This window comes from Belonocnema kinseyi, chromosome 4, assembly GCF_010883055.1.
Source record: "Belonocnema kinseyi isolate 2016_QV_RU_SX_M_011 chromosome 4, B_treatae_v1, whole genome shotgun sequence".
Classification (NCBI taxonomy): domain Eukaryota; kingdom Metazoa; phylum Arthropoda; class Insecta; order Hymenoptera; family Cynipidae; genus Belonocnema; species Belonocnema kinseyi.
In genome coordinates, this window is record NC_046660.1 from 147752836 (window position 1) to 147766627 (window position 13792).

Here is a 13792-nt window from a genome sequence, read left to right on the forward strand (position 1 = left end):
TTCTCTACCATTTCCACCACGTTTCCATTTATCTTCCGTCTATACTTTACTTCATTCTTTCTCTTCCTGAAACACACTGCCTCTGTTTCCACCACATTCATCGTCAGGTCTTTTTCTCTCACATATTCTTCAAATCCTTTTATTAGCAACAACATTCCACTTTCATTCTTTACGAGAAGAATCGCATCGTCCGCGTACGCTTACGAGTATATTCTCTTATTCCCTATCACTGTAACCTTTTTCCTTTCTTTTCCGTTTTCTCTTCTAGGTCTGCAAACAATATACTAAATAACAACAGACTTAACGGGCACTGTTGCCTTTCTGTGCCCCGAACCTCAAGCTTTTCTTCGTCTCTAATAGGACCTCTCTGATCCTCTCAATCAACTCTTCGTTCTCCTTTCTTGCGAAAAGAGCTATTATGTCCCTCTTCATTCTTCATTAAATACTTCCCAAATCTCTTCTCTACCCCCTTTTCCGTCAAGTTTCAACGAATAATTCGCCATCCCGTCGTTTCTTGTTGCCTTGTTCCTGTTTAACTTCTCAATAGTTTAATTAACCTCCTCTAGTCACCTCATTCCCACCTTCAATGTCTTCCTTTTTGATCTTTATACCATCCCCCTAACTTTGCTGTCCACTCCTTCTAGCAATTCCTTAAAATATACGGTCCATTCGTCCATACTTATCTCTTCATTAATCCGTTCTCATTTACACTTTTATTGGTTAATCCCCTCCCATTTTCTTCCTTCATTTATGTACCTTGCCTTCTGCTGTCGTTTTATATGATGTAATTTCTCGTGTACTCTTTTTCTCTAATTATGCCCCTATTTTTCTAGCTCTCCTCTTCTCCAATTCTGTAACGATAGCTTCATATGCTCTTTACTATACACATTCCACGTCCCACCATCCTCTCTTCCCACTTCCTTCTTCTGCACTTGGCCTAATTTCTTCAACTACCTTCTCTACGCATCGCCTGATTTTACACAACTTCTCATCCATGCCTCCCCCATCTTTGATCGACGCAATCATTTCTTCCATTCTTATCGTATATTCTTTTAGCTTATCCACTCCCCATTTACATATCTTTGCCTTTTTCCCTGTTTTTCGGCCATTATGTAGTCTATTACTGTTTCCCCTTTCCCTGAAAACGTAATCTCGCCTTCTTCATCCCCTTTCGAGTTCCCATGGCAAATAAATTATCCTGTTTCTCCTAGAATTTCCAACAGAGACCTAACCTCCTGGTCCACATGTTCATGCTCCGATTTTCTACTGAAAGTCTGATTTTCTTCATACCATATTTCTTCTTTCATAGGGTAGCCCAAAAAATCACATTTGAGCAATTTTAACGGGCTTGTTAGCCAAATCGTTCTCGTGGGAAAATAAATAAAAATTTATGTCTCAGAAATATTATGCAAACGTTTTAGGCATATCAATAATGCCATAAAATGAAAATTTTTGGAGGCTCTTTGTGATCCTCAGATATGCTTGTGTAACTTTAAATTTAAAAAAGATATTCTTTAGACTATTGAGAATGGATTTCTAAAAAGAAAATGATGAAACGTTTAATTTACATTGAGTAAAGAGTAAGAAAAGCTGATGAAGAATGACACATATAAGTAGAATATCGAATGCAGGGATTGCAGGTGGACGGCTGCAAAAAAAGTTGACCCTTGGTTGGTTCGCTCATTGTGCACCATATTTTCTGCCATCCCAAGCTGCGGTCACTGACAACGAGTAGAATGGCTGCTCTCTGGGCTAAACCTGTAGCTGGTATTAGGACTTCTCGACTTTAAATCCGGAAATTTCGAAACCTCAGATCGAGTTGTTAAGATCGAGCCCGTTAAAATTTTTCAAATGTGATTTTTTGGACCTCCCTAATATACATATGAAACTTTGTAAAATGTATCAGGAGAACATAAATTACGTTTTTGCACTAAGTTTGAGTAGAAATTTCTCTAAAAATTGTTTTCGAAGAAACTAGAACTACGACCAATTTTTAACATATTTTCTTTGTACTTTGAAATTCTTCGCACCTAAGAACTTTTTATATATGTAAAATATCTGCCTAAAAACTCGAGAAATGCTAGAGCCGACAGTAAATTACGTTTACGTATGTTTTTTTTACATCTTGTGGATATTTTAAATATGAAAAAAGTTATAAGGTTAAAAAAATTTCGAGGTTATGTCAAAAAATGGTTTCAGTTAATTTCTTTGAAAATAATTTTTGTCGAAATTCCTAATCAAATAAATTATATAAACATACTTTATGCCCTTCAGATACATTTTACAAAGTTTTAAACCAATATTTTATTTTAAAAAAAGTTCCTAAGTTAAAAAACAAAATAATTCAGTGAACTAAAAAAGTAAGGTCAGTAATATAGGGATCTGAATGACACATGCACTTAAAGCTTTATTTTTCTCTCCATGCGGGTGCATATACATACATACATACAAACATACATACATACATACATACATACATACATACATACATACATACATAAATACATACATACATACATACATACATACATACATACATACATACATACATACATACATACATACATACATACATACATACATACATACATACATACATACATACATACATACATACATATATATATGTGTTTTCGGGAGCCCTGTGAGGATCGAATATGAGTGAGCGTCTGGATGAACTTCTGAGTTTGATTGAAAAGTGAATAATCCCCTTTTTAATTACTTTCCTCTTCCACTATGTATGTACTTAGATTTTAGTTGCAAAAATTCGGTTTATTAATCTCACTAACTGATTGACTTCACAATCAAAAAGAAAAACAAGAAAAAAATTAAACCCTGAGCCTGATTTGTAATTACCCTGTTATAATTTACTATTAAAGATGATAAAAATTAAAATTTTTAACAACGAAAAAAAAGCGACGGTTATTCAAGGAAAATGATCTAACATATATTCCTGTAATTTTTGTTGTCTGAATTAAGTCAGCTCCACCATAAAATAAACACTATCCAATATACAAACAACTCAGACGAAAGAACACCAACATCATATCAAGAACATCGATTTACAATAAATATATTTACCTAAACGTATTTCCCTTATTTGTTTGCTCCGTTCTTCCTGTGACAAGTTCAAATAGTAGATCAGGACTATAATCAATATTAGAATATGCTTTCAATTTTGCAATACTATCATCAAAGTCAGAGACATTTTCTTGAAGCCTGTAATCATTGGGTTCTAGAGATGCTGGATCAAAGGATGGCGCCTTTTTGTGTGACTCTACAACTTGTATATCAAGATCGATAGCGCTTGATTTCGGATCCTTGCCTAGATCCGCAGCAGTGGCCATCATACTAAATCTGTACTCCGGATTTTTCTATATAGCAACGCGTCATGAAAAAACAGAAGAAAAAAATTAACTTTACAGGAAGAACTATTAAGAATTTTTTTACTTCATAAGAGGGAGAGACAGAGAGACAGAGAAGGGGGAGATTATTCACAATGAATGTTCCACTCCTCCTTTATATAATCTTTACATAGCTCCGTTAAATATTATTTGAAAATCTCCGTAACGTACCTATTGGATAGTAAATATGCTATAGAACGATAAGCTAATTATTACAATGCATTAAAAACTGTTCGGTAATTGGTACGTATCATTTACATAGCATAACAATGTTATAATATCGTGCGAGGATAATTCAATTCTATACTTTATCATGCTATTAGTTGTAGTAAATACTACTTACATCTATTGTCTTATTCAAGAAGATTACGCCTGTATTCATGTCAATTTTGAAATACTGAGCAGTGTCGTCAGATTTTTTAGGCATTAAACTATATCGAACCACAGAATTATTTCCGTCGTCGATGTCTGTAGCAGATACTCTCATTACTTCGCTGCCAAGTGGTAAATCCTGTGGTACGGACTCCGTGTATGCCTAAAAACAAACAGTTCGTCATAAAACTATTACAAAATTTGTTTGTGTCCTTACTTCGTATATTTTACAAACACATTTTTCACAGTAGAATCAATAATATTTCTTCGAACATTAAGGCATCTTCATTATGCAAATCAAAAATTAGACATCAACAATAATAATTGTTTGTGTGATTGTACAGAAATTTGACTTTAAAATTAGTCCAAGAAAATTGGGTAATGTTTACTATTTTACGGATATTCAAAATTAAGTACATATTAAAATACCCACCGTTTTGCAATAGCTTTTTGAAATTTTTACACGTCCATACCTTTATTAAGGACACGTCATATTTAGAAAATTATCGATTTTACCATTTTTCACGCATACAATTTTTATTTCGCAGAATAAAATTGTTTGTTATTATCCCTTAAAAAAAGATTCACATGCCCTCAAATCGTCCTTAAAGTTCCAACGTTTCGGTCACGTATCGTTACCCTCATCGGGTATTATTACTCAAGATGAAAAATAAAAGCTTAAACAAATTTCCGATCAAACATCAATGTTTTGTCAAATACAACTTGCGATTATTCGGCCGTTTGTTCAATATATAAGGGATTACTATAAGCAACGCTTATTGTTTCAAAAATTAATATGCTTGTGTTTGTTTAATAACAAATTAATTTCGAACGAAAACCACGATTCGCCAACTTTGACCAGTGGGACGGTCATTGAAAAAATATTAGTTGAAATAACTTATCACGAGAAAGTTGTTCACAAGACTTTGAGAAAGTTTTTCTCAAAATCTGAAGAAAATTGGTTGAAAATTGTGAAAATAGCATCTGGTTTAAGTCAAAACACGCTACGCATTTATTGTTTATCTTGAGTAATAATTATCGAATGAGAAAGTTTCATAAGAACAAATTGTCGGCCGCGTCCAGCTTAATACGAAGGTATATTTTGCTTTACGTTTCGATCACTTTTTTTATCAATAGATTTTCCCGGGTGGACAATACTTCTATGCGGTTTCGAGCGCTTGTCGAATTGTTGCATCCGTCATCGGAATTTCTCTAATTCGATAGTTATAATATTAAAAATTTGAATCATTTAGAAAATATTCAGTGTTGGAGGTTTTCAATGTAAAAAAGAAGACTGATTGGAATTATAGAAGTCAAACATCAAAATCTTAATTTTAAATTTATTGATTAAAAATCAGTTGCATACCATTCTTTTGAGGTTAGAATAATTGAGAGGTTTTTTTGAATATATCTATGAAATACTATTTCAGTCATTATTATACGTTTAAGAATCAATTTGTAAGCTAAGTAAAATTGGCAGCCATAAAATATTCAAAGGGGTAAAATATCCCCAAATATCATTTTGTATCTAAGAGCGCAAGTAAGTAAACTTACGCTCAGGTAGAGTTCAACAACACTGAATACATATTCATAAAATGATCACCAGTATGCGGTGATGTTAGTATTCAAAAGGCGCTACGACAGTATCCTAAAGTGAATTTATTCTATCATTTGCGTTATTTGAAAGTAATGTGATAGTATTAGAACATGGACAGTTATCATTGTAGTCTGCACTGGCTCATATCCTAGTTTATACAATACGGTGCTTTAGTGTATCTTGTGCCCCAAGTCGTCACGCTCCTCAACAAGTCATCAAGCTTTCTGCTAAGCTGCTGCTCTACTCCACGCTGTCACGCTCTGCTCCAAGCCCTCACTCTCCTATCCGAGCCTTCACGCTCGTTTTTTGACCGTCTCGGGTAACCATTGCCGAAATGTAAGTGGAGAAATAAATCGAATTAATCTTTGGATTCTCTGGTTTAATTGTCTCTATTCCTTGCCTCGACGTTTCTACTCCTAATTTCCCTCCTCGGGTTTACCATCGCATCACTTGGCGCCCAACCCGAAATTCCGCACTTTTCCTATCAAAAATCCAAACCTGTCGAGGATAAAAGACACAAACTAAAAACACTCAAAGACTCCTAACAACTTTAATTTTTGACTCATACCCCTACCATTCTTTTTTTGGAGGATCGTTTTTTGCATGCTATTTGATACCTCCTGATTTATCAGATTTCTACCAATGATGTGTGATTCATGATGATGTGATATTTATTATGATATGTGACAATTATGGCTCTTAGAAGGAAATAGCCTAAATTATATAAAAACGTAAAACCAATCGCGGAAAAGAGTCAGCAAGAATCACTTCAGCAATCCTGAACAAAAAAATTTTGTTTCTAAAGGGAATAAAACCAAAATAGGAAAAGAAAAAGTTTCAAAAATTAAAGCATCAAAATTAAAATTAAGTTTTGGAGATTTAAAACTCTGAAACAGAAAACTCAAAACCTACATTTTTAAAAATCGAAACCAAAAACTGGACATTAAAAGGAAGTGCTAAACACCTGAAAAGAAAACCGCATCGAATTTCGACTCTCCTTAAATATTTCAATCGCCTGATTTGTCGAAGCGATTAGGCCCGCAAATAATTTTGCACACGCAGCGATCCGTACGCTCGGGAGTCGCGGAAAAATACACACATTTTTGAACTCTGTAACAATTTAATATCTAATTAAAATCGAAATTAGAATACTAGACGAGGACGTAGATAACATGGAGCTTGCATGAATAGTGTAACGCAGTTTCTCTTCGGATTCATGTTCAGATGGTCCTAGATAAGAAAAAACTACAGGGTGTCGGCTTCTAAGTGTGTGTTTACCCGTGTGGTGGGGGTAGGGGGCGACCGCACTGAAGTACGATATCTCTCACGAATTAATCAGTTAATGTGCAACCTTTTACTAAAATTAAATGAACTTTTCTTTTTTTATGTTTCGTTAATACTATTTTAAACAATCTTAGTGAAAAACTTCGTAAAAAACACAAATAATCCCTTTACAACAACCCTGAGTTAATTACGTTATAGCATACGCGAACGGAAACTTAAATGGTTTAGAATCTCAGTACTCGGCATTCGAAAAAGAATACCTAGCGATGGTTTGGGCCATACAAAAATTCAGGTCATATTTATAAGGCTACAGTTTTAAAGTAATCACATGCCACTTAGCGTTAAAGTGGCTCCATAACCTCAAAACGCTACTAGCCGATTAGCGAGATGGGCATTAGAGTTACTAGAATATGAATACGAAGTCACATATCGTAAACTTAGCTCAAATTTGGTCCCTGATGCTCTGTCAAGATCAGGAGAATTAGCAAAAAACAGCGTTTGTATTAGCCTGCAGTACAGGAAACCCGAAAGCAGACATTAATGACAATACAAACGACTGATACTCTACTATATTTTGACAAATTACATAAAGACCGAAAGAACATGTAATATTGCGAATCAGAGATTCGCAACTCTATTTTTACAGAACTGACCCACTGAAATCTATTCCTTTACCAGACTATAACCCATGGAAACACCAGTTTTAGGTTCCCCCGACTTTTTTTCTAGAATAATAAATATTTTTTCTTAAAAATTTGGGAAATGATAGCGAACATGCTAACGGACGTCCCCACACACTTTTTTGTGTTTTTACATCAAAAATTTTTTGATATTGCTAACAAAGTGCTTGTATATTTCGAGGTTATGTGTGTTACAATTCACCCCAGCGTTACTTCCTAACTACACAATATTTTTGGCTGAAAACTTTGGACTTACAAACAAACATAGTAACTAATCTCCCGGAACTAACCTTGTTTGCAGGCAATCAAAAAAGTATATTTCATACATAATTTCCAGATTATCGGAAAGACAGCGATGCAAAACGACGTAACCTCAAAATAATTCATATGCATAAAATTTTTATTTAGCACAATACATTTTTTTTGTTATTATCGCTCAAAAAAGAGTCCGGGGACGTCCGTTATGATATTTCATATCATCTCCGAATTCAGTTTTAAAAAATTTTAATTTTTGTGGAAAAAAGCCGGGAAAACTATAAATATCACATGCCCTTAAAAATTATGAATTTAAGTTTAAAAAAAAATCATGATGACACACAAGCAGGAAATTTAGGTTCCGAAAAAATGCACGCGAGAATTTCTGAGTACTACTTCTGGCCAGGTATGTATTCCGAAATAATCAGATACGTAAAAATTGTGAAATATGTCAGAAAATGAAACCAAGTACCCAACCGAAAATAGGGCTAATGGGGAAAAGAATCGGTGAAAAACCATGGACCATAATTGCTGCAGATGTCATGGGTTCATTAACGATTTCCGAAAAGGGGAAAAATCAATATTAATTAATTTTTGTAGATATTTTTACGAAATAAGTCGAAATAATCCAAATTAGAAAAGCTAACGGGATTAAAATAGAGTCAGAATGCCATAAACGTGTAATTCATGGTTAGGGAACACCGCCGATTTTTTACATCGACAATGGTACGGAATTTATAAAAAAAACTTTAAAAGACTTAACTGAAAAGTTCGGCATCAGGAACACTAAAACGCCAAAACTCTACCACCAGGCAAATCCGATAGAACGTTATAATAGAATACTTAAACCGCTGGCGTTCAAAAAAGGATACGCCTGAAACGCCATCGTTTTAGTTGGCTCTTGGGTGATATTTGCTTTCAAGACAAATGTTAATTTTTTAATAACACATAACAATAGAAAATGTTATTTTGCATATTTTTAATGCTATAAATAAATGAAATGACTGTTATTTTTTGAAATAATCAAGAAAATGTTACTTTTTTCTACAATCGCAGAATTCATGTAAACTTTTGTTAGGATTCAATTAAATTTTTTAAACAATATCAGGCAATTATGTTTTATAGTTTTAGGGTCACCATTGATTTAGGATCTCAGCGCTGCCCCTTACGCGAACTAGCTCGTCCAGCCATATCAACGTCCATATAACAGCGGAAGAGTGGAAAGTCGGGACACGTACGGTACAGCGCTGAGATCAATCAATTGTGACTTTAAAATTATGAAACATAATTGCCTGATATTTTCGTGAAACACTTTCTTGAATTCTAAGAAAAGTTTAGGTGACTGTTAATTTTAATTTCCTGAAAATTCGTTCGACTGACGAAGCGTTTGAAATTTTCAATATACATATAATTTACGCCATGAGAATAATAAACATCGTTATAAAGTTTTAGTGAGTATTGATTGAAATTTTATAAATGCCGTTAGTTTCATGATATGATTGTGCATATTTTCTGAAATTTTTATTACAAAATTTCTATTATTTAACAACTGCTGGCGAGTTAAACACAAAAAATGAGTATTTTGTTATTGCAGAAAAAAGCACCATTTTCTTGATTATTTTGGAAACTAATAAAGCCATCTCATTTATGTATAAGACTAAAAATATGCGCAATAAAATTTTCAATGAATATGTAATAAAAAAATTAAAATCTTACCCTGAAAAATATGAAACACGGGCCAACTACAACGACGATGTTTCGGGCGTATCCCCTTTCGATCATTTATTGAAAATCTGGGTAATTGCTTTTTATTAGTGTAATTGCCTCTGAAAAATCTTGGGTACTTGGTTTTTGTGGGTCCCTTTGCCTATCACAATTTCGGTATACTTGTTTTTGTGAGTCCCCTTGCCTCTCAGAATTTCAAAGTGTTTGGTTTTTGTGAATCTCTATGCCTCTTACATAAGCTCCATAAATACTTATCGGTGTAAATATCAGTCTTCCTCATCGGACAATATAACCTCATTCAATAATTGTAAATTTTTTGGAAGTTTATATAAATCTTTCAAATCATTCATAATACTTTCGGATAAATTCACAAAAATATCTTCATCATCAGTTTCGTCTACTTCAGGAATAGCAAGAAATTCTGGATGCTTTTCATACAAAGAAGAACCATGTGAAAGCAATGCGATATTGCTAACAGCTATTCCACAAGCGCAGCAGTAAGTCTATATGCTACTCTGCATGATGCAACGCCTATCAAATAAAATAAGAACGAGTCCAAGCGCTCAAGATATAGGCAATAGAATGCTACGAGACTGCCCGTTTCAGACGATATGAGCGGGCGGGAATGTGCATATTGTTGCAATATTCATTGCCTCGAAAGCCCACAGCAGACATGACAATTTTAAATAATTTTAAAATCTACTCTCTAAAAGAAAACTTTAATTCTTTATGTTGAAAAAATCAGATTTTGGCACATTTTCTACCTATCCCACTGTGGGTGGATAACATTTGCCACAAGGAAGGAATTCGCATTTTGAGCATAAGAATGAAACATAGTAATATACCAGCCCTAGGTTTCTCAAACCCCTATCGCCATCACTCTCTAGAGGCATTCAAGACCGCTCGTTTCCGCTGAGCCAGCTGGCATTCGAGCCCTCGCAGCCGGTACGACTACTACTGAAATAAAGAGAGATAATATGTTGTTCTTATGTATACTCTCTACAATGCATGTGATTGGCCGGAGCGACCTCACCATGGGGACTGGTTGAACCTGAATAGCCAATCAAGTCTTTTTTTGCAATCCGCGAGGATGGAAAGCCGACTCATATTATTATATTATATCCATTCTCCCTATTGATGTTATTAGGCTGTTTCAAGGTTTCGATTGCTTATCTATGTATTCATGGAAAGATATTGTGCGTTTTTGCGATAACAGTTGTTCTGTTAAATAAAATGTTATGTCTTGTTTCGATATAATGCTCAGCTAGTGCTGACTGCGTAAAATGTTTTAGCCTGAATTTACTCTCATGTTCCTTTATACGTTGGCTCTCTGCTCTCCAGGTTTCTCAAATATAGACTTTTCCACAAAAATAAGGGAGTTTGTATATTCCTGCATCACTGAGGGGTGCCTTCTTGTCCTTGGGGTTATTTATTAGTTGTCCTATTTTCGCAGGTAGTTTACATAAGGTTTGGATGTTGTTTTTTTGAGAATTCTTTCTGTTTGTTTCGTGACACCTTAGATGTAGGGTAAGATGGTGGTCCTTTTTCTGTCTCTTTCTTTCGTAAGTTGTGTCATCTTGTTTTTATAGTGTATTTTCTCACGGCTTTATGAATTTGTTTGTGTAATCGTTCTGTATTAGGATTTGTTTTACGTTCTGTGATTCCTTTTGTAGGTTATCTTTGTGTGTTATGGAGACATCCTTGTATACAAGGGAGTTGATGACCGATTATTTTTGAGATAGGTGGTGGTGGAAGGAGACACGTGGGTTTCGGTTTGTATGGGTAGGTTTTCTATAAATTTCATGTTCTCATGTCTTATAAGATCTTTTAGAAAACAATACTTCCAATAAAGGCAATTTCCCGTTTTGTTCAATCTCGATAGTAATTGAATAGTAGGATGTAATTCATTGATAAAATTGATAAACTTGTTTAGTTCATCTCGTACATGCCGCCAGATGAAAAAAGTGTCATAAACATAACGAAATCAAAATTTTGGTTTAAGCTTCGATTGGTTGAAGATTTTAGTTTTCAGAAGTTCCATAAAGATGTAGGCTATTAAAGGTGGGATTGGGTTCCCATTGATGCTCCTGAGGTTTGTTCGGGGAATTGTCTATTGAATGAGAAGTAAGTATTATTGAGACAGTGTTTTATTAACTATGTATTATGTAGATGGGTTTTGGTACTAATTTTTTACAAAATTGATAACGGAATCCCGCCGAATTTTATTCGGTTTTTAGTTTAATAATCGCGATGTTTTTCTCGCTGTCGCTGTTCCAGTTTTCATCCATGATTGTCTGCTTCTGTAAAAAAACAAATAGGGGTGGGTGAACAAAAATATTATCTGGAGTTTGGGCAGTTTTATTTTAAGGTTCTTTTATTTCCATGTAATTCAATGGGATGGAAGATCCTTTAGTTCTGTTGCTCCCTTTTCCCTGTACTGTCTTCATTCTTCCGTTATATGTTTTCCTCTTCCTTTTTCTTCTTCTCCTCCGCCGCTGCTATCATCGAGAGTACTCTTTCCCAATGTATTGCCCTTTCCCTTTCGGTTTTTGCTTTCGTCTTCTCCTTTTTTCTCTTTTCCTCCGCTTCGGTTCTTTCTTTGTTCCATTTGGGTTTGTTTAAATTTATTATAGATAAACCAAGTTTTTTTGTTCAAGTTTTCTAAGTGCTCCAGCTGTGCCTTTAGTTTTAGTTTCTTTACTTTCCATAGCATTATCTGGGGTGTTACCTCTATTTCCCTTGCGCTTGGTCCTCCTGCGGTGCCTTCCTCGTCCTTCAATTCCAGATTCTTAAATGCGCTGCGAATGTGGCGGTGGGGATGGTATTTAAGTGCGTGTTCTTTCGCTCCTTGAGCGATTTGGTTTAATCAAATCCAGGCTGGGCACCCTGATAAGTGTTCTTCGAATTTCCGGTTGTCTGCAACCTTCTGCACATATAGCAACTCACTTCTGGTTCCATTTTCTAAATGGGAGGAGAAAAGAAAAAAAATGTTCATACTGTCTAGGTTTGTCTTTGGAGTAAGTTTGCGTATGCTATGCCATTGATCTTCACCCTCTGCTAACACTTAGTTGCTACCCCTTTAAATCTCAATTTCTTGTCAGTTTTTGGTATGTCTATTAGTTGTTTTCTAGCTTAAAGTCATTTACGTTCCATTCGCCTATGCTCTTTCCTTTGAGGTTTTTAAATTCGTAAATCGTTGGGGAAATTTTTTTCTTAATAATATATGGGCCTTCATATTAGTCGTATATCTTACCTGCTTTTTTGTCCGATTTATTCGACAGTCTAGTTGCCCTTTTTAATACCTTATCTCATATTTTGAATTTTAACGGTCGCCTTCTCAAATTATAATTATTTGCCAGTCTTTTATTTGCTACGTCTTTGAAACTCTATTTCGCTTTTGTTTTCGAAATTTTTTCTTAGACTGTGGTGCCTGAAGGTAGTATTCTGGCGTTTTAGTGTGTCTGATACCGAATTTTTCTGTTTAGTCTTTTAATGTTTTATTTACAAATTCCATACTATTGTCAGTGCGGAGAATCCGCGGTGTACCACAACACAAAATGACAAGTTTATGAAATTTTGAATCTATTGTGATCCCTTAAGCTTTTTTAATTGGAATTATTTCGACCCATTTCGTAAAAATATCTACAAAGACTAATAAACATTGGTTTCTTCTGTTTTTCGAAATCAGCAATGGTCTCATAATATCTGCAGCAATCATGGTCCATTGTTGTTCCACGATTCTTTTTCCCATTAGTTCTATTTTTGATTGGTTTCAAACCAAAGATGTGATATTAAAAAAAAACCAATATTAATCCTCATGAAACACCAAAACTTTTCCGGGAGGCCAACCCCGTGAAAAATACTCACCACTTTATCAAATACCGGTGGATTATCGTTAACATCCTCTATTGTGACTTTGAACGTGCAAACATCGTCAAGTTGAGGTCTTCCATTATCTGTAGCCAGCACCGTTAGATATGCTTCTTTTTCGCGTTCTGGTTCGTCTCTGTCAAGAATATGCGTTGTCCTGATAAGTCCCGTTTCGTTGTTGATTTCAAATTTAAGTTTCTCGCCAGAAATTGTTACGAAACTGTAGGTGATAGTACCTAAAAATATGCAAACCAAAAATATTATTACTTTTCAATGTGCCATGAAAGCAGGTGACATGCGCCTACAATGCAAAAAAACAACTAGATTTAATGAAAGGGTTTCTTTGATTTTTTCACTGAACGGGAATTTGTTTACATCAGATGAGTAAATATTGTTTACAGGGAAAAAGGCATGCCTACACTCAATGTGATTTAATGAAATTCTCCATGCATAAACACATAATTCAAAGAAAATATGATGCCAGCAGCATACTAAACTGTAACGGCCATTTTTTCAAGTTTGGAAATAAGAAAAAGTCACTGGGGGCTAAATCTGGTGAATACGGTGGGTGTTCGACCAATTCGAATTTTAGTTCTTCAATTTTA

General features: G+C 34.7%; 1 protein-coding gene across 6 annotated transcripts in view; it reads right to left on the bottom strand.

The window, feature by feature from the left end:
- LOC117172093 (DE-cadherin-like) overlaps nucleotides 1-13792 on the bottom strand; it is a 470947-nt gene that overhangs the window by 348022 nt on the left and 109133 nt on the right. For all 6 annotated transcript variants that reach the window (XR_004466959.1, XM_033359866.1, XM_033359864.1 and 3 more), the window contains exons 4-6: nucleotides 13185-13423; nucleotides 3748-3939; nucleotides 3082-3374 (exon numbers count right to left, since the gene is read on the bottom strand). Coding sequence is in view for 5 of the 6 variants with exons in the window: in XM_033359866.1 (XP_033215757.1) it covers nucleotides 3082-3374; nucleotides 3748-3939; nucleotides 13185-13423 (724 nt within the window). In the remaining variant the exon portion in view is untranslated. The remainder of the gene's footprint in view (nucleotides 1-3081; nucleotides 3375-3747; nucleotides 3940-13184; nucleotides 13424-13792) is intronic.